Source organism: Schistocerca serialis, chromosome 3, assembly GCF_023864345.2.
Source record: "Schistocerca serialis cubense isolate TAMUIC-IGC-003099 chromosome 3, iqSchSeri2.2, whole genome shotgun sequence".
NCBI lineage: Eukaryota > Metazoa > Arthropoda > Insecta > Orthoptera > Acrididae > Schistocerca > Schistocerca serialis.
This window is the reverse complement of record NC_064640.1, coordinates 308,287,265-308,311,551: the sequence shown is the minus strand read 5'-3', so window position 1 is coordinate 308,311,551 and position 24,287 is coordinate 308,287,265. Positions and strand designations below refer to the sequence as shown.

Sequence of the window (24,287 nt, the reverse complement as noted above, 5' to 3'; positions counted from 1 at the left end):
CTACCGATCTTAAAGATAAATGAGTAAACAAGAGGAGAAAATGAGCCACGTAAATGCCGATAATTATACTGTACTAATATACAACTGAAAAACACTACTTTGGAAATACTGCAGAATCGATGAGAAAGAAATAAAAAGAACAATGGCAATAGTACAAACGAATCAAAAAGGTGATTTGATTTTGGTATAAGCCGGAATTGTGGTTAACAACTTGAGAAACAGATCTGAAAGAGGAATATTAAAAAAAAAAAACATTACATTTAGTTCCGAGCTGGGAAGAATGAAAATCTGATCGCAATGGTTTACTTCACAAGGATCGCTTTAAAACTCAAATATCATATAGTGCGCACAACTCAAGACCAGATGGCCGAAAATAGTCATTTCAGAAGGGTCTAATTTCACGAATAAACGTAATAAATAAAGAGTAATATTACAATCCCCTTTTCTCACAAAAATGAAACATAGTTTTTAAGAGTTACAACATTGGACTTTCAATGAGGACCGACAAATATAGCATCTCTGCTCGTTTATTTAAGCGGCAGCTAATAAGTAGCGGTACGTAGGGTCGTGTTAGGATGTTACATACTTTAGCTGTACAGTTATGCAAATAATAGAATGCGTTGTTGTTGCAATTTTATGTTATGGCGAAAAAAGTGACTCACGAAGTACGTTGATTCATGAATATTAAGTACAGCTATTTATCCGTGATAATGTGAAACATAATTAGTGTTGTGATTTGGAGCGCTATGTGTAGGAAGTATATAATTCCCGTTGCTGTTCGCCGATACATAATTCTCGAGCCTGATAGCGAATGACAGGACAGATGCATTCATAGGTGTGAGTAATCCTGATGTTGAGTGATCATCGGCTTGCTATTGGACTACTTGGAACTTGGACAACTACAACTTTTTAACATTTTTTGGATACAGTTGGAGTGTATTTCTTATGCTTAAATTCATGAAAACATGTGAACCGTGTTCAGACAAGAATCAATGTTTATTTTAAAAAAATTGAAGTTAATGTACTTGTCCTACAGTGACGGAAAATATTAAGGAAATGATGCAGCAGCTGTATCAGACGCTACCCGATGACAGACCTATTACAAGTATTCAGATAGTTGAGGATACAGACAAGTGTCCTCCTGGTTTTACTGTTGTAAGTGATTACTGAGCAAAAATATGTTGTGTGAAACATATTTGTTTGATTGAGTTTTGATCAAGATGCGTATTTCAGGTATCAAGAACACATGATCAGGATTCCGATGCAGATTTATGGAGAGAAGCAAAGGTATTTGGTCGCAAGGTTACTCGCTATGTGTGTCACTCGAAGACAGAAGGCATTGCTGATTATATTGTCGAATCTGTTCTCATTATCAACGAGAGAGAAGTCCCACCAGATGGTTACTCTGTCTTGACAAGAACGGCTGATACAGGTTGTTATTAATGTTAACTAGCTCTACTTACTTTTTTAGTGTTCAGTACTAGCCGTGTACTTCCCTCATTTTGTGTAAGTGTACGTCCATGCATAAGGATACTGCTTCAGTTGTTTTCTGTTCTGCATGTTTTAAGTTAACTTTGCAGATATCTTTAATGATACGACTGATTCATTTCCCCATTATCTGTGGCATCTAGCATTTATTGATTTGCAGTACAATTTCAACTTAATGTGCTATAGTCAGTTGGAATGGTAGGTAAAAATGTATTTTGTAAATATAAAGCTTCTTAACAATCTGCCATATGATTTATAAGAACAAAAGATGATGCATGATTTTATTGCTGTTGACTATATTTTGTCATTATACATTACATGAGCACTGCTTCCAAGGTGGAAATTATCCTGTGGTATGATTTATATTAGATTCCTACGCTCTTATGCAGTGATACTATAGTTTCTGCGAAATGTGTATTTTGTTTACACGTCAGCAGTCAGGTAGCAAAAACATTACTGGAACAGCTTTGCGAATATTGTTCAGTGTTTTCATGAGTTGTGATGAGCATTCTTATTGGTTTTTATTTTGTAGTTGCAGTTTCAGATAATGACATTTTGGAAAATGTACCTCCTCCAATTGTTTTCTAAACTGACTGTTATATTGCTGCTGCTCTCACAAATAAAGTGGTGATAAGAGACTGACTTATGTCCCAAGCTGTTTTGGACCATATGGCTGGAGATAGTAATTTCAGTTGAGTACCAGGATTGTGGAGATAGTAATTTCAGTTGAGTACCAAGATTGTTCCTCCTATCTTACTTGAAAACTGTGGCAAGTTTCAGTATCAGTATTAGTATTAGGTTGCCTCTGATTGTCTTATTGTTGATAAGACAATGCATTCTGAACATAAAAGAAAATGAACTGAAAAATAGTTTGATTTGCAGTGCAATTACATGTTACAGAGGCTTGTTTGTTGAACACTGGTCCTTTTTGAGTTGTCAGATACTATAGACTGAGTCCAGTGATCAAGATACAGAAATAGAGTTTAGTTACTGAACTAGTTTCATGTTGGACAGTCGTGCACTGTTAGAAAATATAATCTTCATTGACTGACAAGATCCAGTGACACATTCTCATGTCAACGCAGAGTAGACCTGCATTAAATCCAGTGTGAGTATAGAGAGTTGTCTAAATATGACAGACTTTTAAGCATTATAATAGTGTCCCTCCTCCTCAACCCTTGTTCTTTTCATATTTTATGAATGATATACGTAGTTAATAAGACAACAAACTACTGATTGGTGTGTTGTTTAATACAGTTTCCTAAATTTATCTTCCAAAAAGTTTGTTAAATGTGGTGTGAATAGAGACATTAAACAACAGACTACACAACAAATCGTGTGTTACAACAACCTTTAATTTGCATTCATTGGCTTTGCCAGCTTGCAACCAGACCGTTAGCTTCCAACCTAGTGTAGCCCCTAGGCAATGCTAGCCCATCAGTCTGTCACCATAACCAAGACCCTTGTCTGAGACATCATTGGGCAGATGATATCTATCATTAAGAAAACCTGTATGTGCTGTTTTGTAAGTTCATGCACTTGTTCATTCATTTGTTCCCACGTTATGTGCTATAAATCTTATCGTGAAAGTGTCATTTACAGTAAAATTCCATTAAATAAAGTTTGAAATCAACAGGAAGCATGAATATTATTCAAGTCTCTAACATCATGTGCAACAACACACCGTCTTCCATGATGGTTGAATTGTTTGATGATGTCTTATGCTAAGGCACCTCCGTATATCATTGGATATGACTAGTTCAATGTCTGAAAATGATCATACAACTGATAGTAGTTGGTAACAAAATATCAGCTACTTGGGCAGTGTAATAGTGTTCCAACATCAAACTGCTGCATTCTTTAAAGCTGTGCACCACTGCTTTAGTATAAGATTCTCGGTAGCTTCATTTATTGATACCTTCATTTCTAAACCAAATAATGTGGGGCACTGATTAAGATACTGAAATAACGTTTGGCAGCAGTGGGCATTAAATCCTCATCCAGCTATAAATTTTTATATTTTCTGTGGTTTACCTAAATTAATTGAGACAAATGTTGAAATTGTTCCTCTTCTTCAATGGGACCTTAAACCCCTATTTTCTTCCCTCCTTCATTGGATAGACATAAGGAGTAATACATATGCTGTACATATATCATACATTAGTTGTATGCGGTGACTTCAATATTAATTTTGTATGTGATTGTGCAAGAAAAAGGATGGTGGAAGATATTGTAAATTCATATGATCTGATGCAGACTGAGTTTTTTTCTGAATTGATCACATAATATTGCCCCAGAAGTTGGACCGTTATGGGATATGGGGAGTAGCTCACAGTTGGTTCACCTATTACTTTAAGGCAAAAGGTCATTCTCCACAGTATTGAGAATGGATGTGATGTGCGAGCCGAGTGGGACACAGTTAAATGGGGGTGCCCCATGGATCAGTGCTGGGGCCACACCTATTTCTTATTTATATAAGCAAAATGCCTTCTACTATTACAGGTGATTCTAAAATATTTCTGTTTGCTGATGAGACTAGCTTGATAGATGTTGTGTGCAATGTTGGCACTGTTAGAAATGGTTCAGTTCAGGATATATATTCATGGCTTGTAGAAAATAAACTAATGGTATCTCACAGTAGTACTTAGTTTTTACGGTTTCTAACATACAGTTCAACAAAATGTGGCGTTTTAATAATGCAGAATTGGCATATGATTAGTGAGACTGAACAGTTCAAACTTCTAGGTGTTCAGGTAGACATTAAACTGTCGTGGAAAGCGCATGTTCAGAATCTTGTTCAAAGACTTAATGCTGCCATTTTTACTAGAAGAACAGTATCTGAAGTAAGTGATAATTTGACATGAAAAACAGTCTACTTTGCTCATTTTCATTTGCTTTTGACATATAGTATAACATTTTGGGGTAACTCTTCCCATTCTCAGTGTATTTTTGGCTCAGAAATGTGTGGTTCAGGCATTAAGTGGTGTAAGTTCGCGAACCTCTTGTTGACCTCTGTTCATTAGTCTGGGTATTCTGCCATTGGGCTCTCATTATATATATACTGTTGTTAACAATATCAGATTAATCCCTTTCTTGTTAACAATATCAGTTCATTCCCAAGAATTAGTAGCTTTCGTTCAGTTAATACTAGGCAGAAATACAATCTGCATTTCAATCGCACTTCCTCGATTCTTGTGCGGAAAGGCGTGCAGTATTCTGTTGCCTTCATTTTCAATAATCTACTACAAGAATTCAAAAATGTTACCAGTAATCCAGATGCTTTCAAATCTAAACTGAGGATTTTCCTCATGGTTCACTCCTTTTATTCTGTCGAGTTCATTGAAACATTAAGCTGATTCCTGTGTTATATCATTGATTGTGTTTACTTAAACTTATAGCTTGACATCTTTTTAGGATTCATAAACATTTTATTTTATCTGTTATTACTTTTCTGTTGTAGTTTCATGTACTGGCACATTCCATGACCATGGAGCTTTGCTCATTGATTTGGTCCTACAGAACTAGATGTGTAAAATAAAAAATAAAACCCATCCTTGAAAGTTCAGTAAATTTATTATTTTGTTTATTCTCCATTACTATTCTACACATAAGATTCTGATCCTCTAAATGCTATTTACAGTCTTACTCAGCCAAATGTTAAGAATTTACTCAGTAGCTATTATCTGGTCATTGACAAATACAACTGTATTTAAATATTTATTATTACACACATTGTGTGTGCAGGTCTTAATATTTGGCCTCCCCCCCCGCCCCCCCCACAACACATCATCTGTTCCAGAAACATGTCAAAAAATTTGGTAGCATGCTGCACCCTTGTCATACATCTCAATCAGTTATTTTCTTAAAATTGTGACTTCTGGCAGTAGCAATTTCTGCACTTCTCCGAAAGCATTGTATTACTTTTATAAGGTCTAAAGGTAAACCTCTTTTCTCAAGAATTAATTACAGTTTTAAAATTGTTTCTTGAATTATTGCCCAAATGATTTTTAAAAAATTTATATTGTTGACATACTACTGCGCTCTAAGGGTGCCACAGATGACAACCAAAGAGGTCCTGTTATGAAAAGAAATATCACCCCAGACCCTCACTTCTGGTTATTTGACCTTATGGTGGGTGATAGTCATTAATGAGATTCCAGGCTGAAGACATGCATGGAGACAACGTGTACAGCAGTGGGATACCAACCTGACTGTCACCTGCTATACGACCCAACAACCAAGGGTATGCAGTGCCAACTCTTATCATAGCACGAACCCCTTAGGTTGTCATCTACGGCACCCTTACGACGCAGCAGTACCTCAACAATATTCTATGCCCCGTTTTGTTGCCCTTCATGGATAGCCATCCTGGGCTTACCTTTCAGCAAGATAATGCCTGCCCGCACATGGCAAGAGTTTCTACTTACTGTCTTCAAGCTTTCCAAACCCTACCTTGGCAAGCAAGGTCACCAAATCTCTCCCAGATTGAGAATGTTTGGACCATTATGGGCAGAAGTATAGTGTATTTCAGGGGCCTTTTAATCATATAGGTCTTTGTGCTTTGTCAAATTCTTCTCACAGCGTCATATCTCCCCACTCATCTTCACCAACTTCCTCTTCCCTCTCTATAACATTGTCCTCAAGTTTGTTTACGTTATATAGATGCTCTTATATATTCCTTTCAGCTTTCCCTGCTTTCCTTAGTACTGGCTTGCCATCTGAACTTTTGATATTTATATATTTGCTGCTCTTTTATCCAAAGGTTTCTTTAATTTTCCTGTTAAGTGGCATCTATGTTTCCCCTAGTCATGCATGCTTCTACATTCCTGCATTTGTCCTGCATTCTCATTTTGCACTTTGTCACATTTTTCAGATGTATGTATTCACTTGTGACTGCTTTTTGTGTGTTCGATGGTCCACTGCCTTCACTATTTCATCTCTCAAAGATAACCATTCATCTTCTTGCACTCCTTTCCTCAATTTCAATTAATAATTATCTAATACTTCTTTGAAATTCTCAACAGATTATGGTTCTTTCAACTTATCCAGGGCCCACATACTTCCTTTCCCATAATTCTGCAATTTCTTCAGTTAACCTGCAGATCATAACTAATAAATTGTGGTCAGTCCACATATGCCCCTGAAAATGTTTTGCAGTTTATAGTCTGCCTTCGAAGTCTCTGTCTTAACCATTATATAATCTGTTTGAAATCTTGTGGTATTTCCAGGTCTCTTCCACTGACACAACCTCCTCTCATTATTCTTAAACCAAATGTGTGCAGTGATTAAATTATTCACTGTGCAAAATTCTACCAGGTGGCTTCCCTGTTCATTGCTTTACACTAGTTCATATTCTCTTACTATTTTTCATTGTCTTTCTGTTCCTGGTATTGAGTTCAAGTCCCTCATCACAACTAAATTTCTCTCCTTCACTATCTCAATAATATCTTTTATCTCATCACATGTTATTCCAACTAACTCATCATTTGCAGAGATATTACACATTTAAACTTGCACTACTATAGTGGATGTAGACTTCATGTGCTTCTTTGGTATTGTAATGAATTCACTCTCAGAAGTACTGTTATTCCTGCTACCACACTTCATTAATTCCCACTATATCTAACAATGAACCAAAGATCTTGCTGTCACTGGGGTAGCTTGCATGCCTCTATGGTAAAGATAGCCATACCATAGGTGCAACCGCAACACTGGAATATCTGTTGAGAGGCCAGACAAACGTGTGGTTTCTGAAAAAGAGGCAGAAATCTTTTTGGTAGTTGTAGGGGCAACAGTCTGGATAATTGGCTGATCTGGTCGTGTAACATCTACCAAAATGGCCTTGCTGGTACTGTGAATGATTGAAAGCAATGGGAAAGTACAGCCATAATTTTTTTGATCGCATTAAGCACTATTGTATGTTAAATGATGATGACATCCTTGTGGGTAAAATATTCTGGAGGTAAAATAGTCCCCCAATTTTATCTCCAGGCACGGACTACTCAGCAAGATGTCATTATCAGGAGGAACAAAACTGGTGCTGTACAGTTCAGAGGGTGGTATGTTAGATCCCTTAATTGGGCAGGTAGGTTAGAAAATTTAAAAAGAGAAATGGATAGGTTGAAGTTATAGTGGGAGTTAGTGAAGTTTGGTGGTAGGAGTAACAGGACTTCTGGTCAGGGGAGTGCAGGGTTATAATTACAAAATCAAATAGGAGTAATGCAGAAGTGCATTTAATAATGAATTAAGAAAATAGGAATGCGGGTAAGCTACTATGAACAGCATAGCCAACACATTATTGTAACCAAAATAGACAAGAAGCCCATGCCTACCACAGTAGTACAAGTTTATATGCCAACTAGCCCTGCAGATGATGAAGAGATTGAAGAAATACATGATGGGATAAAAGAAATTAGTCATATAGTTAAGGGAGGTGAAAATTTATTTGTGACAGGGGACTGGAATTAGATAGTAGGAGAAGGAAAAATAGTAGGTGAATATGGACTGGGGGAAAGAATTGAAAGAGGAAGTCCCCTGGTAGAATTTTGCACAGACCGTAATTTAATCATGGCCAACACTTGGTTTAAGAATTGTGAAAGAAGATGGTATACGTGGAAGAGACCTGGAGGCACAGGAAGGTTCCAGATTGATTATATAAAGGTAGACTGAGATTTCGGAACCAGATTCTAAGTTGCAAGAAATTTCCAGGGGCAGATGTGGACTCTGGCCACAATTTATTGGTTATGAACTGTAGATTAAAAGTGAAGATATTGCAAAAAGGTAGGAAATTAAGAAAATGAGACCTGGAAATTTCATAGAACAAGAGGTTTTAGAGAGTTTCAAAGGGAACATTAGCCATTGGACTAGAACAGGGGAAAGGAATGCAGCAGAAGATGAATGGGTAGCTTTAAGGGATGAAATAGTGAAGGCAGCAGAGGCTCAAATAGGTAAAAAGACAAGGCCTAGTCAAAACCCTTGAGTAACACAGGAGATATTTAATTTAATTGATGAAAGGAGAAAATATAAAAATGATGCAAATGAAGCAAGTAAAACGGAATGCAAACAATGGAAACTCCAGGTAGAAAAGATAGATTGCTACTTATCATAAAGAAGACACGTCAAGTTGCAGGCAGGCATGATTAAAAGACACTCTCGTATAGCTTTTGGCCACAGCCTTTGTCAGCGCGTGCGCCCACACACACACACACACACACACACACACACACACACACACACACACACACACACACAAAGAGAGGCAAGCACATCTTATGCACACACGATCACCAACTCCAGCATCTCAGGCCAGAATGCAATTTAGAAGTGTGTTTCAAGAAGCAGCTGTATAAAAAAAAATCAAGAGCTCAGATGGAAAACCAGTCATAAGGAAAGAAGGGAAAGCTGAAATATGGAAGGTGTATATAAAGTGTCTGTACAAGGGGGACGAACCTGAAGGCAGTATTATAGAAACTGAATAAGAGACAGATGAAGATGAGATGGGAAATATGATACTGCGCGAAGAATTTGACAGAGCACTGGAAGACCTCAGTCAAAATAAGGCCCCAAGTGTACATGACACTCAGTCAGAACTATTGATAGCTGTGGGAGAGCCATCCAAGGCAGAACTCTTCCATCTGGTGTGCAAGGTGTACAAGACAGACGAAGTACCCTCAGACTTCAAGAAGAATGTGATGATTTCAATTAAAAAGAGAGTAGGTGCTGCCATGTGTGAATATTAGTGAACTATCAGTTTAATAAGTTATGGTTGCAAAATATTAACTTGAATTCCTTACAGAAGAATGGAAAAACTGGTATAAGATGACTTCAAGGAAGATCAGTTTGGATTCCAGAGAAATGTAGGAACACACATAGCAATACTGACCCTACGACTTATCTTCTAAGACAGGTTAAGGAAATGCGAACCCAATGTTCATAGTATTTGTAGATGTGGAGAAAGCTTTGAGAATGTTGACTGGAACCACACTCTTTGAAATTCTGAAGGTATCAGAGGAAAAATAAAGGAGGCAAAAGGCTATTTACATCTTGTACAGAATTCAGTCGGCATTTATGAGAGTCGAGGGTCACGGAAGGGAAGCAGTGGATGAGAAGGGAGTGAGGCAAGGTTTTAGCTTATCCCCCTATGTTATTCAATTTGTACTTTGAGCAAGCAGTAAAGGAAACCAAGGAAAAACTTGGAGTAGGAATTAAGGTTCAGGGAGAAGAGAGAAAAACTTTGAGGTCTGCCAGTGACTTGGTTATTCTGTCAGAGACAGCAAAGGACGTGGAAGAGCAGTTGAATGGAATAGACAGTGTCTTGAAAGGAGGATATGAAATAAATATCAATGAAAGCAAAACAAGGATAATGGAATGTAGTTGAATTGAATCAGGTGATGCTAAGTGAATCAGATTAGGAAATGAGACACTTAAAGTAGTAAACGAGTTTTGCTATTTGGGCAGAAAAATAATTGATGATGACAAAAGTAGAGAAGATATAAAATTTAGACTGGCAATGGCAAGAAAAGCATCTCTGAAGAATAGAAATTTGTTAACACTGAATATTGATTTACGTGTTAGGAAGTCTGTCAGGAAAGTATTTGTCTGGTGTGTAGCCATTTGTGGAAGTGAAACATGTATGATAAACAATATAGATGAGAAGAGAATAGAGGCTTTCGAAATGCAGTGCTACAGAAGAATGCTGGAGATTAGGTGGGTAGATCATATAACTAATGAGGATATACTGTATGGAATTGGAGAGACAAGAAATTTGTGGCACAACTTCACTAAAAGAAGGGATCAGTTGAAAAGACACATTGTGAGACGCCAAGGGATACCACCAGTTTAATAGTGCAGGGAAGTGTGGGGAGTAAAATTAATAGAGGGCAACAAAGAGATGAATACAGGAAGCGGATTCAGAACGGTGTAGGTAGCAGTAGTTACTTGCTGAAGAGGTGTCCACAGGATACAGTAGCGTGGAAAGCTGCACGAAACCAGTGTTTGAACTGAAGAAAAAGAAGACGACGATGAGAAACTGTGAACTTGATTAATGGATTTAACATTCCACACTCTGAACCACATGCCCTAGGTTAAAGTAAGTGCCATTGTTTCCCTTGACCTTAAGTTGTTTGCAGTACTGACATAGCAAGGCCATGTTGGCTAATGTTACACGGCCAGATCACTCATACATACTGTTGCTCCTGTTATTACTGAAAAGGCTGTACACCTTTTCAGGAACCACAGGTTTATCTGGCCTCTCCCCAGCTTCCCCTCCATTTCAGTTGCACTTAGTCCTGCTATCTGTATCGTTCAGGCTTGCAAGCCACCTCACTTTGCCAATGTCTATGGTGAATGGAGAGCATTAATTTCTAGAAAGCATTAATATTAGTGAGGAAAAAAGATTTTGTTTTCTAATCCTAAATTTAGCATTATATTTATTTATTTTCTTGCATAATACCTGTGAGAAATCCTAATTAATTAACAACTTAGGAGCTGGATACTGACAGTATTGTGGTGTTTTACTGTTTTTTAAAGACTTAATGGGCCAACTGTTGATTATTTAATTTTCAGGCATGAACTTGTTATTAAGTATGTACCGCTCATTTTGAAGTTTTTGTGCTCACCAATTTTTCGCTCCCTCAGATCAACGAGCTTGGAGAAAGCGGCAGCTGTGCTACAGGCTTGCTAAGCAGACACAAGCAAAAACGGCAGTCACTGATATTATTGTGCTAAGCAGGCTGAAAAAAGCTCCAGATGGGTTTTCACTGGCAGGGTAAGCATTTTTTTAATTGTAACTCATTCCATTTATGTAATTATTGAATTTTAGTTTGATTACTTTCATCTTTTTTTCCTGGTAAGTTTTCTGCTAATCACAATCTTTCTCTCTGTAATCAGACATGCTTGTTCATGTTGTGTTCGTGAACTAGTACCAAGTGGTAGTCACTGTTTCTGAACATTTTCCCATTTATTAGTAGTCATAATGTACACATTTTACGAAGCTTTCACTTAGTCCTAATCATCTGACCACATAATTTTACACAGTATGCTAAGAGTAACTAGACAAATAATTAGCGTATGTAGATAAAAATTGCTGTGCTTCACACTGAGTGGCAGAGTGTAACACTCTCAGCAGTTTAGATGATAAGTATAGTAATGATAATAAATCATAATAACTGAAAGTTTTAAGCTTTATAAAAGGAAATAGAAAGATAAGAAATTTGTAAATGCTGACAATAAATGACAACAAAGAGGCTACTAACTCAGGACAATGAGTTGAAAAGAGAAGTGAAGTGAAATAATAGTGTTCAGCAAAAAAATTGGGAAGTTAATATAATGCTGCAGCAAAGGAGCTGTTGAAATGTAGAGAAATTACAGGGGCATAATTAGAAAGGATGAAGTGGAAAAAAATGTGTGTTGTTTCTTTAAATTTGAGAATAGAGAGGTAAATAGGAGGTAGAGAGGGGGGGGGGGGAGAGAGAGAGAGAGTGAGAGAGAGAGAGAGAGAGAGAGAGAGAGAGAGAGAGAGAGAGAGATATTTGAAAGGTGACAGACACATAGGGGAAAAAGTGTTTAACGAAATACGAAAAGTATGGACCATTTATGAATAGTGCTGTAGTTTTCTCCGCACCTAAATTTAACTAGATAGAGGCAGAAGCAGAAACAGTGGCTCAATATGAAACTTGCCCAATGCTGCTAGTTGCCAGGGTAGGCATCAGATGGGAGTGTGTGGTGTGGGACAGAGAGAACACACTGATAGTGCCTCAAAGTGTGTTCTGCTGCTCTCTATACAGAAAAGTTCACACAGCGAACTTATTACTTTCACACCATTATAATAATGAAAAGGAAAGTGTATTTTATTAAGCTTCTTGTTGCAGTTATGTATTGTTAGAAATTATTTCATGATCTTCAGTTACTCTGCCCTTGGGGGCTTGGCCATGAATGGCTGGTAATCGAATGGTGATTCGAGGTACCTCAAAGTGAGGGCTGGGCAGTGGCACCAGTGCTCTATAGCTTAAGCTGTGTGCATCCTTCCATAACAAAAACTGACATACTGTCTTTAGAGAAACACCACAATCTCTTATTATAAAACAGATTATTTTGTTTGTTTGGATTGCTTTAATACCCACAGCAACACCATGGGTATAGATGCTGTCTGTTGTTTGCTGTTTCAATCACATGGTTTTGTGATGTTTTCACCCTTTGATGAATCACTTGTTTTAATCAAGAATTTCCAAAAACAGTATTCTTAAAAAAATTGCATGCCCTCATTTTATCCCCCCGCCCCCCCCCCCCCCCTTTCTTTTTATGTGCAACCATTAAAAATTTTCTGTTTGGTTTGATTTACTCTGGAAAATTATTTCATCTCAGTAGGATGACATTAACCCATGCTGATTGGAGCAACGAACTTTAATATAGGGAATTTTACGTTTCATAGTTTTTAGTAAGTGTAAAAGTTATTGATGATTGCATAAAATCAAAAGTAATACCATTTTACTTTTTAGGATGCATTTAGTATTCCTGAGAATATTTCCTTTATGGTATTTCTTTCTTGCAGTCTAGGTACAATGTGTGGTGTTATTGAACACAGTGCAATACAAATTCCTCTTGCTCCTCATCTATGGTCTGTGATGAAATAATTTAATACACTTTTCAGCAGAGTCATTAGCAGCTTTTGACTTCTTAACTATCCTTTCAGCATCTAAATCTGAAGTGCTGCTCATCTGTGTTGAAGGGCTTTGTTGAATAAAACTAGGCTTTGTTGAATAAAACTAGTATATATAAACTAAAGGGTAGGGAACTGATCTGTGCTCTTGCGTGTCATGTAGTTGGCTAATGTTTTCTCTGAGTGGAGATGATGATAAATTAGGAAATGTAAATTAATGAATTAAAACTAATAATAAGTGTTAATCAGAATAATATTGAACTTACCACATAATGGCCCATCCAATTCTCCACAAAAAGGGAATATATATCTTTTCCATTTGTAGATTTTCCCTGTCTAAATTTGCCACCATTTTGATTTTGGTTTGTGTCTCTATTTCATCATCAGAAAGTGATAAGAGAGAGAACTGTTGTGATAAACAACCACAAATGATGACTAAATTTCCTTATAGCTGCTTTTGAAATCGTGGAATCTATCCTTTTGTGTGATCTTAGATCTTTTAAGAATCAGAGCTCCAGAGGAGGAGCTTTTACAGCTCCATTGCATTAAAGCCACAGTTTGACACAAAATCTTATGGGAGATAAGGAAAGGGAAGGTACTTTATTTCACTTTTGATAATATAACATCGCCAGAAACTTTAATTTTTTGACAAACTCCATCTCCTTTAAACCATACAACAATGGACTCTGACTCATCTATTTTACGATGATTCCTGGTCATAACAACAAATATACATAAATTACGACTGACCCATGGGTGGTTTTACACCTTGTTCACTTGAAATGTGCGACAAGCAATCACATCTGTGCTATTAAAACTCTCCATACCTGCAACGGCTTTCACTGTATCACCAGGATACCGCACAATTGCAGCAGTGATCCAACCATTATCATGAGAAGCTGCATCATTGTTCACAGTTGTAAAGTTCAAAACACACCCACAAAAAAACAGGGACAGGCCATGCTGGATCACTCCTGCTACCACTTTACTGCTCATAGTAACTTCAATAGCATCAATGGCCTTATAAACTGCCACCCAAGAACACCCAATTCTCCTCCTATAGCATGGTATCTCCATTCACCGTCCAATGCTGTTGCACATGCTGCTGCACAATGACTGATGCTGTGTTTACAGATGTTTATAGAGCATTGGCATGTGCAATATCAAATAAATTGCCCAAGTTGTATGTAAACTTCATGACACTTAAGCACATTTCGACACTTTTCCCAACTTTCTCTACTTTGAATGCAAGTTGATAAGTCTTTGTGAAAAATGTTGATTAGTTCTTGCCAGAATTCTTGCTTTCTCCCAAATTAAAAGGCACTTGTGAACCACAGGATTAGCACTTTCACTAACATTTAATTTTATTTCGCGTGTGTTGTAAAATAAAATTGTCAGCATTTTTCTGTTTGATGGCAATTTGTGTCCAGTTCCTTGGTGTTTTATACCTCCTATTAAAAACACACTTTCCTTGGTGCTACTTAATTGATGTGATATCTTAGTGATTGGAAAATATGAGTGACACAATCGGTAATAAATAAACAACTGACTGCACTGCTTGTGAGTGTACTAATAAGCTGAGGTGACAACAGCATGACATCTGTGAACAATGTGGAAGATCATGTTCATCATGCAAGTTCACACTCAACTCGGCGTGGGTTACACAGCTTTGACCACAACAAAATCGTGTACAGACATTGTTATGGATCATTCAAACAATATATGACGGTGAGCATTCAAAAATATTGAAGTCAGAAAATAAGGGACACCCTAATGTATAGTTTGAAATGTACAGAGTAAGCATAAAGCCTCCTGCCAAGTACAGGCATTTATTTCTAAGGAACTATGCTGTATACAGCTATATGGTTTGTTGCAAATTGTAGCTTAACTCGTAAAGTTTCTATGGGAATACTTCATGTGCATGTTGCCCTTCAGTTACAGTAATTTCAGCCATGAGTAGTGTTTAAACAAGATGGTGGACTGCTACACTGAGAGTTATTTATTTGTCATTCTTGGATGACACCTTCCTTACAAATGGATCAGTAGAGATGGTCCCAACATCATGGCCATCATATCCACTAGACATTACCCCTTTTCACTTCTTTATGGGGTTACATTGAGGATAAAGTGTTTATTTCACAAGTTGTTGATGGACAGATTTTTACTGCACCAGCATAAGATGGTGTAGAGGTAGTGACAGAACAGATGTTGGCAAGTCATGGAGAGAGAAAGACTAGCTTTTGCACATTATACTGACACCAAATGGAGCACATGCGGAAATGTACCTGTAAAAGACTCAGAGTGAAACTATCTTTTGCAGCAACCCACCTAGCTATATCTAACATAGTTCCTTAGAAATAAATTGTTTGTTATTGGCAAAGGAATTTACACTCACCCTTTTTCTTTCCATTCATATGTGACAAATGTAAAAGTAGCTACCTGGTGAAAGGTGCCTTGTGGGCAGTATGGACAAAGTGGATACTGCCAAATCACTGTTCTGTCCTGTGACCTAGCATGTAAATGTTTGTGTAAAAGTTGGATGGGTTCCTGTGGTAACCAATACAATTGGGCAAGCCGTGTTACATTTGATTTTGAATTTGAGAATGGTGCCTGTGAACCAGAACTGTCATAAAAAACCATCTTGATGAACAGCAAAATCCATCCTTCCGTAGTTAAGTGTAGTGGTGAAACATTGGGTGTCACAGGGAGTGGGGATCTTGACTTAACTGCATTTCTGAAAAAAGGAAAGAAACTCTGTCCCAAGAGGAGCTGTGAATTAGTTGGGTAGTAGAGATAAAATGGTGCTAATGGCTAACATCTAGAGAGCCTGCCTCAAGTCAGTTGCACTAGACTTCCTAAGGTATGTAGGGCTAGGCCAGTGTATTTCAGTTGCTCCTCATGAGATCGCCATTGGACCTGGTAATCAAAACAAAATGTTGTCAGCACAGGGAGTCTACCTCTGGCCAATACTAACACACAACCAGTTACAGTAATAGTAGATGATTGTTCTCCAGAACAGTTGTCTTCAAAGGTGACAGAGTGCAAGTATGTCAGAATACACTCATGGTAACAGAGATGATAGTTCATTTGCAAAAGTCCTCCATTTTACAGCCAGAAATATTTAGGAGGGCTTTCTGGTAGTTTGAAATCTTTGAGGGGGCTACTGAATGGAACCCATTTAGTTGAAAGAAGTAAGCCTCAATGGTTACTACCCCGTTAAATTAAAAATACTAGGAAAATATCCCATTATAGGGGAACTTCACTATAGCTTCAATTTTATCAGAGACAGAATAACATGCACATATTGTTAGATCTGGAGGGGAATTGAGAAAGGGATGGAATATGAAATATATGCAGCATCATGAAACAAGTAAACACAAAGTTTGGAAAAATATGTCGACACCACATTCCAAGATAGCTTTAATAAATTAAAGCGAGGTGGATCAGCAACACGGCAACCATTCAGTGTGAAGTAAGGACTGTAATAGGTATGCAAAGGATAGAAAATAAAATAAGAGGGTGGGGGGGGGGGGGGGGGACATAACTGAAATTTGCTACACTAATATCATATGCTGACACAAGTGAGCCATTTAAAGCAGCGCAAACCTCAATGTTTGCTATGTTGGTTGTCTCTACCCTCATGAAAACTACTGTGTTGTTAAATAGTGCACAAATGAAAGATGGTGCATCATCAAATGCCCCTGCAAGAAAAGAAAACTGCCTCCATCAAATGGCAGCAATGTGTAGCCATCGTGACCCATGCCACCTTCTCTGATAAAATCGAGTGAGTGTAAACAAAGGAAAACATGCACTGAAGAAATAAACCTTGAAATCATCAAAGCAGATCTCTCTTGTGTCTGATGGAGATGGCATTTGCTGTCAAAATGTGTGCCACTGAAAATAATGGTGTGACCTTCATACTTATCTGTATGAAACCATAGAATCTCCCCGAGACGTTGGGTAACTCCCCCCTCCATTCCTCCTCCTCGGAGATTGCAACCCTCATAACCTGCTATGGTACTCTGCTAAGACCAATCGTGTAGGTTGAATTGTAGGAAGCCATATCCTCATAGAGGGCAAAGAATACACCTCAGCATTGCAACAGGATCAGTGTGAGCCATTGACCTCTCCGTCTCACCTGCTCTTGTGTGTACTGCTCAGTGGGGAGTCGATAATGATTTACTGTGTGGTGGCTACTCCCTTCTATGAAACAGCCTCCCCAAAAGGAGGCTGCGTAAATGGATTCTTAGCAGAGACTGCCAGTTGATTGTGTCTCGTCACTGAGTGTGTTAAGACATGATGAACCACACAGCCATTGTGATTCACCAACATTAAACTGTATACTTATATGGATATATGGAATCCATATAAGTATATAGTTCTGCCAATACCGGCCATGACCGTCTTCTTCTGTGAGGATGCACGCATATTCCCCGAACTCTTATGGGACTTGGTAAGAATGTCTTCCACGAGTAATGAGTGTGTTGGGGTGGGACACAGTGAGCGTAGTGTGTGGACATACAAGGTGAGAATGTGAGTCTCGTGGGAGGCGTGCACGAGATAGTCCCTGCAGTTGCACTATCCTCTGTGCCCTTGGTGGCTCAGATGGATAGAGCGTCTGCCATGTAAGCAGGAGATCCCGGGTTAGAGTCCCGGTCAGGGCACACATTTTCACCTGTCCCCATTGATATATATCCATGCCCGTCAGCAGCTGAAGGTGATAATATAATTCTAATAACACTAAACTGCTTCTCCAACAATGTGGGAAAATCCACCGATGTTTTCTTCATGTGAGAGGTAAAATCCAATATATTTGTGGTGCAAAACAGCCACAGGACCTGATGGTGTTCATTATGCTAGTTATTTCGCCTTACTGAGGCACTGAAGGGGTACTACTTGATTGTTTTATTAAAATCTGAGCTCACTAACAATATCCTAACATTTGGATGGAGACAATAATGCTTCCCCTATTGAAACCTGGCAAGAACCATATTAGTCAAAACAGTTGACAGATGGTCAACAGATGCCTCATAGAGGCTCTTGAATGCCGAAACCTGAGCTACTGTGAATTTGGAGGTTATTTCTCCACTCCGAATAACTTAACCCTACTGGCAGAGGGCATAGGGGCATACTGCGCTACCCCTGTTAATTTAACCCTAGTGGCAGAGGGCATACAAGAGTCAAAATAACTTTGTTGTTTTTTACCTGGTATAGACGTGTTTCTAGATGATTTAATGAACTTCTGCTTGTTAGCAGCCTTACAACTGTAATATACTAGGTACAGCTGACCATGGCAGGTCTACAAAATTAGTCCTAGGCCAGTTTTAGGTTTTCACTGAAGAAAATTATTTGTATCTTTGCATTCGTGGAGGATGGGAGGATTAACTCTCCCTGCAGTCGTGGTCCAGTGAGACAGCCGTCCTTGCTCGTGTAAGCCAGACCTGCTTAACAAAATTGAAAGGGTTGGGGGTCTTAATATGTACGAGACGTACATAATCAAGAAATATTGCTTGTGAGGAAAGGCTTCTTTGTTAATTTCACGAAATGCACATGCTCATATTCAGCAAAGTCACTGATGACAATGGTGCTGAGTGACCTAAAGGTGATCCACATAGCCCCCCCAGCAACAACCAGACATGATCAGCCTGCTCATGAAATTTATATGATTTAATAGTATTTTGTTGAGTGTTTTCAGACCACATCATCTGTCTGAAATAGGAAAGCATACAGCAGTTCATTGCTTGCTACACACTTATTCTAGAAATCCAATTCAGAAAATTTTCTTAACAGTATGAGAGGATAGTGAGAAAAACACCGTATACTAATAAATGTGAAACCTAATAAAATGAGAAAAATCTTGATGAATTTAAACTAAAACAAAATCTTCACCACTGTCATTTCCATGACAGTATTTTGCTTTTTGGTGGTATGGAGAGAGTTGTTTATGAAATGTTGGAATTTTTACAATTTTAGAACAGTTCCCCCAGCATGTAACTTAAAAAGTGATATTATTTTATTATGAGAGTGTGCCGAAAAGTAACACCTCCAAATTTTTCATGTGAAAACTCTTAAAGCTTTTTAAGTGAAAGAAACATTATTAACATTCTACATCTCTCTTCCTCATTCTATGTATTTATTTCTCAAAATAGCTACCCTGGCAATGAACACATTTCTCCCAATGATAATCCAGTTTGTTGATACCATCAATTTAGTATGTTGGAATCCAGTGACAGAGCCGCAACCTCACCTCTGTTTGCAATGAGTGCTCACTATCAGTATGAAGTCCTTGAAGATGTTCTTTAAGTTTTGGAAACGTATGAGAATTTGATAGGGCCAAGTCAGGACTGTATGGAGGATAATTGATAGTGAACCCAAGGCATCGGATTTTGCAGATTTGCAGTGCTCGTGTGCAGTTGGCATTTTAGTGCTGAAGGAGAGGGTGTCCACGTGTGGATGAACTCTTCGAATTCGAAACTCGATTATGACACATTGTTCTCACATGCTGGCATAGTTTTGTTAAACACAGTTAATTTACACTCTACAATTTGGAGCCTTCTAAAGATGTAGAATTTTAATAAAATTTGTTTTATTTGAAAAGCTTTAAGAATTTTCAAAAAAAAAGAAATAAATAAATAAAATTTAAAAAAATTGGAGACATTACTTTTCAGTATGCCCTTGTATTTTTCTGTATCTGAAATACTATCATAAAACAATTCCATTACACAAGAAATGTAATAAAATATAACTGAACTCCATAACTACTAAGAAACTCCAGAATGAATTTCCACTCTGCAGTGGAGTGTGTGCTGATATGAAACCTCCCAGCAGATTAAAACGGTGTGCTGGACTGAGACTTGAACTCAGGACCTTTGACTTTTGCACACAAGTGCTATGCCAACTGAGTTACTTAAGCATTATTCATGACCTATCCTCACACCCCTCCCATGAACCATGGACCTTGCCGTTGGTGGGGAGGCTTGCGTGCCTCAGCGATACAGATAGCCGTACCGTAGGTGCAACCACAACGGAGGGGTATCTGTTGAGAGGCCAGACAAACGTGTGGTTCCTGAAGAGGGGCAGCAGCCTTTTCAGTAGTTGCAAGGGCAACAGTCTGGATGATTGACTGATCTGGCCTTGTAACAATAACCAAAACGGCCTTGCTGTGCTGGTACTGCGAACGGCTGAAAGCAAGGGGAAACTACAGCCGTAATTTTTCCCGAGGGCATGCAGCTTTACTGTATGATTACATGATGATGGCGTCCTCTTGGGTAAAATATTCCGGAGGTAAAATAGTCCCCCATTCGGATCTCCGGGCGGGGACTACTCAAGAGGATGTCGTTATCAGGAAAAAGAAAACTGGCGTTCTACGGATCGGAGCGTGGAATGTCAGATCCCTTAATCGGGCAGGTAGGTTAGAAAATTTAAAAAGGGAAATGGATAGGTTAAAGTTAGATATAGTGGGAATTAGTGAAGTTCGGTGGCAGGAGGAACAAGACTTCTGGTCAGGTGACTACAGGGTTATAAACACAAAGTCAAATAGGGGTAATGCAGGAGTAGGTTTAATAATGAATAGGAAAATAGGAATGCGGGTAAGCTACTACAAACAGCATAGTGAACGCATTATTGTGGCCAAGATAGATACGAAGCCCACGCCTACTACAGTAGTACAAGTTTATATGCCAACTAGCTCTGCAGATGACGAAGAAATTGAAGAAATGTATGATGAAATAAAAGAAATTATTCAGATTGTGAAGGGAGACGAAAATTTAATAGTCATGGGTGACTGGAATTCGAGTGTAGGAAATGGGAGAGAAGGAAACATAGTAGGTGAATATGGATTGGGGGACAGAAATGAAAGAGGAAGCCGCCTGGTCGAATTTTGCACAGAGCACAACATAATCATAACTAACACTTGGTTTAAGAATCATGAAAGAAGGTTGTATACATGGAAGAACCCTGGAGATACTAAAAGGTATCAGATAGATTATATAATGGTAAGACAGAGATTTAGGAACCAGGTTTTAAATTGTAAGACATTTCCAGGGGCAGATGTGGACTCTGACCACAATCTATTGGTTATGACCTGTAGATTAAAACTGAAGAAACTGCAAAAAGGTGGGAATTTAAGGAGATGGGACCTGGATAAACTAAAAGAACCAGAGGTTGTACAGAGATTCAGGGAGAGCATAAGGGAGCAATTGACAGGGATGGGGGAAATAAATACAGTAGAAGAAGAATGGGTAGCTTTGAGGGATGAAGTAGTGAAGGCAGCAGAGGATCAAGTAGGTAAAAAGACGAGGGCTAGTAGAAATCCTTGGGTAACAGAAGAAATATTGAATTTACTTGATGAAAGGAGAAAATATAAAAATGCAGTAAATGAAACAGGCAAAAAGGAATACAAACGTCTCAAAAATGAGATCGACAGGAAGTGCAAAATGGCTAAGCAGGGATGGCTAGAGGACAAATGTAAGGATGTAGAGGCCTATCTCACTAGGGGTAAGATAGATACCGCCTATAGGAAAATTAAAGAGACCTTTGGAGATAAGAGAACGACTTGTATGAATATCAAGAGCTCAGATGGAAACCCAGTTCTAGGCAAAGAAGGGAAAGCAGAAAGGTGGAAGGAGTATATAGAGGGTCTATACAAGGGCGATGTACTTGAGGACAATATTATGGAAATGGAAGAGGATGTAGATGAAGATGAAATGGGAGATATGATACTGCGTGAAGAGTTTGACAGAGCACTGAAAGACCTGAGTCGAAACAAGGCCCCCGGAGTAGACAATATTCCATTGGAACTACTGACGGCCGTGGGAGAGCCAGTCCTGACAAAACTCTACCATCTGGTGAGCAAGATGTATGAGACAGGCGAAATACCCTCAGACTTCAAGAAGAATATAATAATTCCAATCCCAAAGAAAGCAGGTGTTGACAGATGTGAAAATTACCGAACTATCAGCTTAATAAGTCACAGCTGCAAAATACTAACACGAATTCTTTACAGACGAATGGAAAAACTAGTAGAAGCCAACCTCGGGGAAGATCAGTTTGGATTCCGTAGAAACACTGGAACACGTGAGGCAATACTGACCTTACGACTTATCTTAGAAGAAAGATTAAGGAAAGGCAAACCTACGTTTCTAGCATTTGTAGACTTAGAGAAAGCTTTTGACAATGTTGACTGGAATACCCTCTTTAAAATTCTAAAGGTGGCAGGGGTAAAATACAGGGAGCGAAAGGCTATTTACAATTTGTACAGAAACCAGATGGCAGTTATAAGAGTCGAGGGACATGAAAGGGAAGCAGTGGTTGGGAAGGGAGTAAGACAGGGTTGTAGCCTCTCCCCGATGTTGTTCAATCTGTATATTGAGCAAGCAGTAAAGGAAACAAAAGAAAAATTCGGAGTAGGTATTAAAATTCATGGAGAAGAAATAAAAACTTTGAGGTTCGCCGATGACATTGTAATTCTGTCAGAGACAGCAAAGGACTTGGAAGAGCAGTTGAATGGAATGGACAGTGTCTTGAAAGGAGGATATAAGATGAACATCAACAAAAGCAAAACAAGGATAATGGAATGTAGTCTAATTAAGTCGGGTGATGCTGAGGGAATTAGATTAGGAAATGAGGCACTTAAAGTAGTAAAGGAGTTTTGCTATTTGGGGAGCAAAATAACAGATGATGGTCGAAGTAGAGAGGATATAAAATGTAGGCTGGCAATGGCAAGGAAAGCGTTTCTGAAGAAGAGAAATTTGTTAACATCCAGTATTGATTTAAGTGTCAGGAAGTCATTTCTGAAAGTATTCGTATGGAGTGTAGCCATGTATGGAAGTGAAACATGGACGATAAATAGTTTGGACAAGAAGAGAATAGAAGCTTTCGAAATGTGGTGCTACAGAAGAATGCTGAAGATTAGATGGGTAGATCACATAACTAATGAGGAAGTATTGAATAGGATTGGGGAGAAGAGAAGTTTGTGGCAAAACTTGACCAGAAGAAGGGATCGGTTGGTAGGACATGTTCTGAGGCATCAAGGGATCACCAATTTAGTATTGGAGGGCAGCGTGGAGGGTAAAAATCGTAGAGGGAGACCAAGAGATGAATACACTAAGCAGATTCAGAAGGATGTAGGTTGCAGTAGGTACTGGGAGATGAAAAAGCTTGCACAGGATAGAGTAGCATGGAGAGCTGCATCAAACCAGTCTCAGGACTGAAGACCACAACAACAACATCCTCACACCTTTACTTCTGCCAGTATCTTGCATGTTTTAAACTGCCATAAAGTTTCATATCAGTGCACGCTCCCTTATGGAGTAAAAAATTTGTTCTGGAAACATCCCCTAGGCTGTGGTTAAGTCGTGTCCACAAGATAATCATTTCTTTCAGGAGTGCTAATCCCACGTATTTCATGGGGGAATTACTATGAAGTTTGGAAGGTAGGAGATGAGGTATTGGTGAATATAAAGCTGTGAGGATGGGTTGTTAGTCATGCTTGGGTAGCTCTGTTGGTAGAGCACATGCCTTTGTAAGGTAGAGATAATATCCCGAGTCCAAGTCTTGGTGCTGCTCAAAGTTTTAATCTGCCATGAAGTTTCACTAAAAAACCCTCTTATGCTTTTTGTAGTTTTACGAATAACTGCAGAAATGTTTTGTTTTCAGACATGAAATTAGTAACTCAGTCTAAGGTAGAAGGATGGGATCCCGGGAAAGGAGCATAATTACCAACCTTAATCTCAATAAAAATTGCATTATAAATAATCTTATATTGCATAGAGGTATGAATTGTCGGTTTTCCCGGCACAATAACAAAATCCTGCAGCGACATTCGATTGCAAACATATTTAGGCAATGTGTGGATGCTATAGTGCGTATGGCTGCAGTACAGGAGTTCAGGCAATTTTGATTCGTGCACTTTTGTTCCTGTGGAAACCACAGTTTTCAATGTAGTCACCAAATCTCTGTAAACAATAGTCAGGATGTTCTACCAATCATTAAATTCCTCGACGATAGAAATCCTATCCTTTGTCACTGAGCCATTCGAGAACCATTGTAAGTCCCCCCGCCCCCCCCCCCCCCCCCCCCCCCCAGACGTTCTTTTCAGGTTTCCGAAAAAATGGAAATTGCATGGTGCAAGATTTGGACTTCC

The 24,287-nt window shown here is 38.6% G+C and overlaps 1 protein-coding gene and 1 non-coding gene across 2 annotated transcripts in view; both read left to right on the top strand.

The window, feature by feature from the left end:
• The first annotated feature begins 547 nt into the window (after positions 1 to 547).
• Positions 548 to 24,287, top strand: part of LOC126470103 (uncharacterized) — a 109,176-nt gene continuing 85,436 nt past the window's right edge. The window contains exons 1-4 of the mRNA XM_050097678.1: positions 548 to 936; positions 1,017 to 1,155; positions 1,234 to 1,432; positions 11,125 to 11,254. Of these exons, the coding sequence (XP_049953635.1) occupies positions 1,057 to 1,155; positions 1,234 to 1,432; positions 11,125 to 11,254 (428 nt within the window). The 5' untranslated portion in view covers positions 548 to 936; positions 1,017 to 1,056. The remainder of the gene's footprint in view (positions 937 to 1,016; positions 1,156 to 1,233; positions 1,433 to 11,124; positions 11,255 to 24,287) is intronic.
• Positions 17,734 to 17,808, top strand: Trnat-ugu (transfer RNA threonine (anticodon UGU)). The gene has a single exon. It is a non-coding gene; the product is annotated as a tRNA-Thr (tRNA).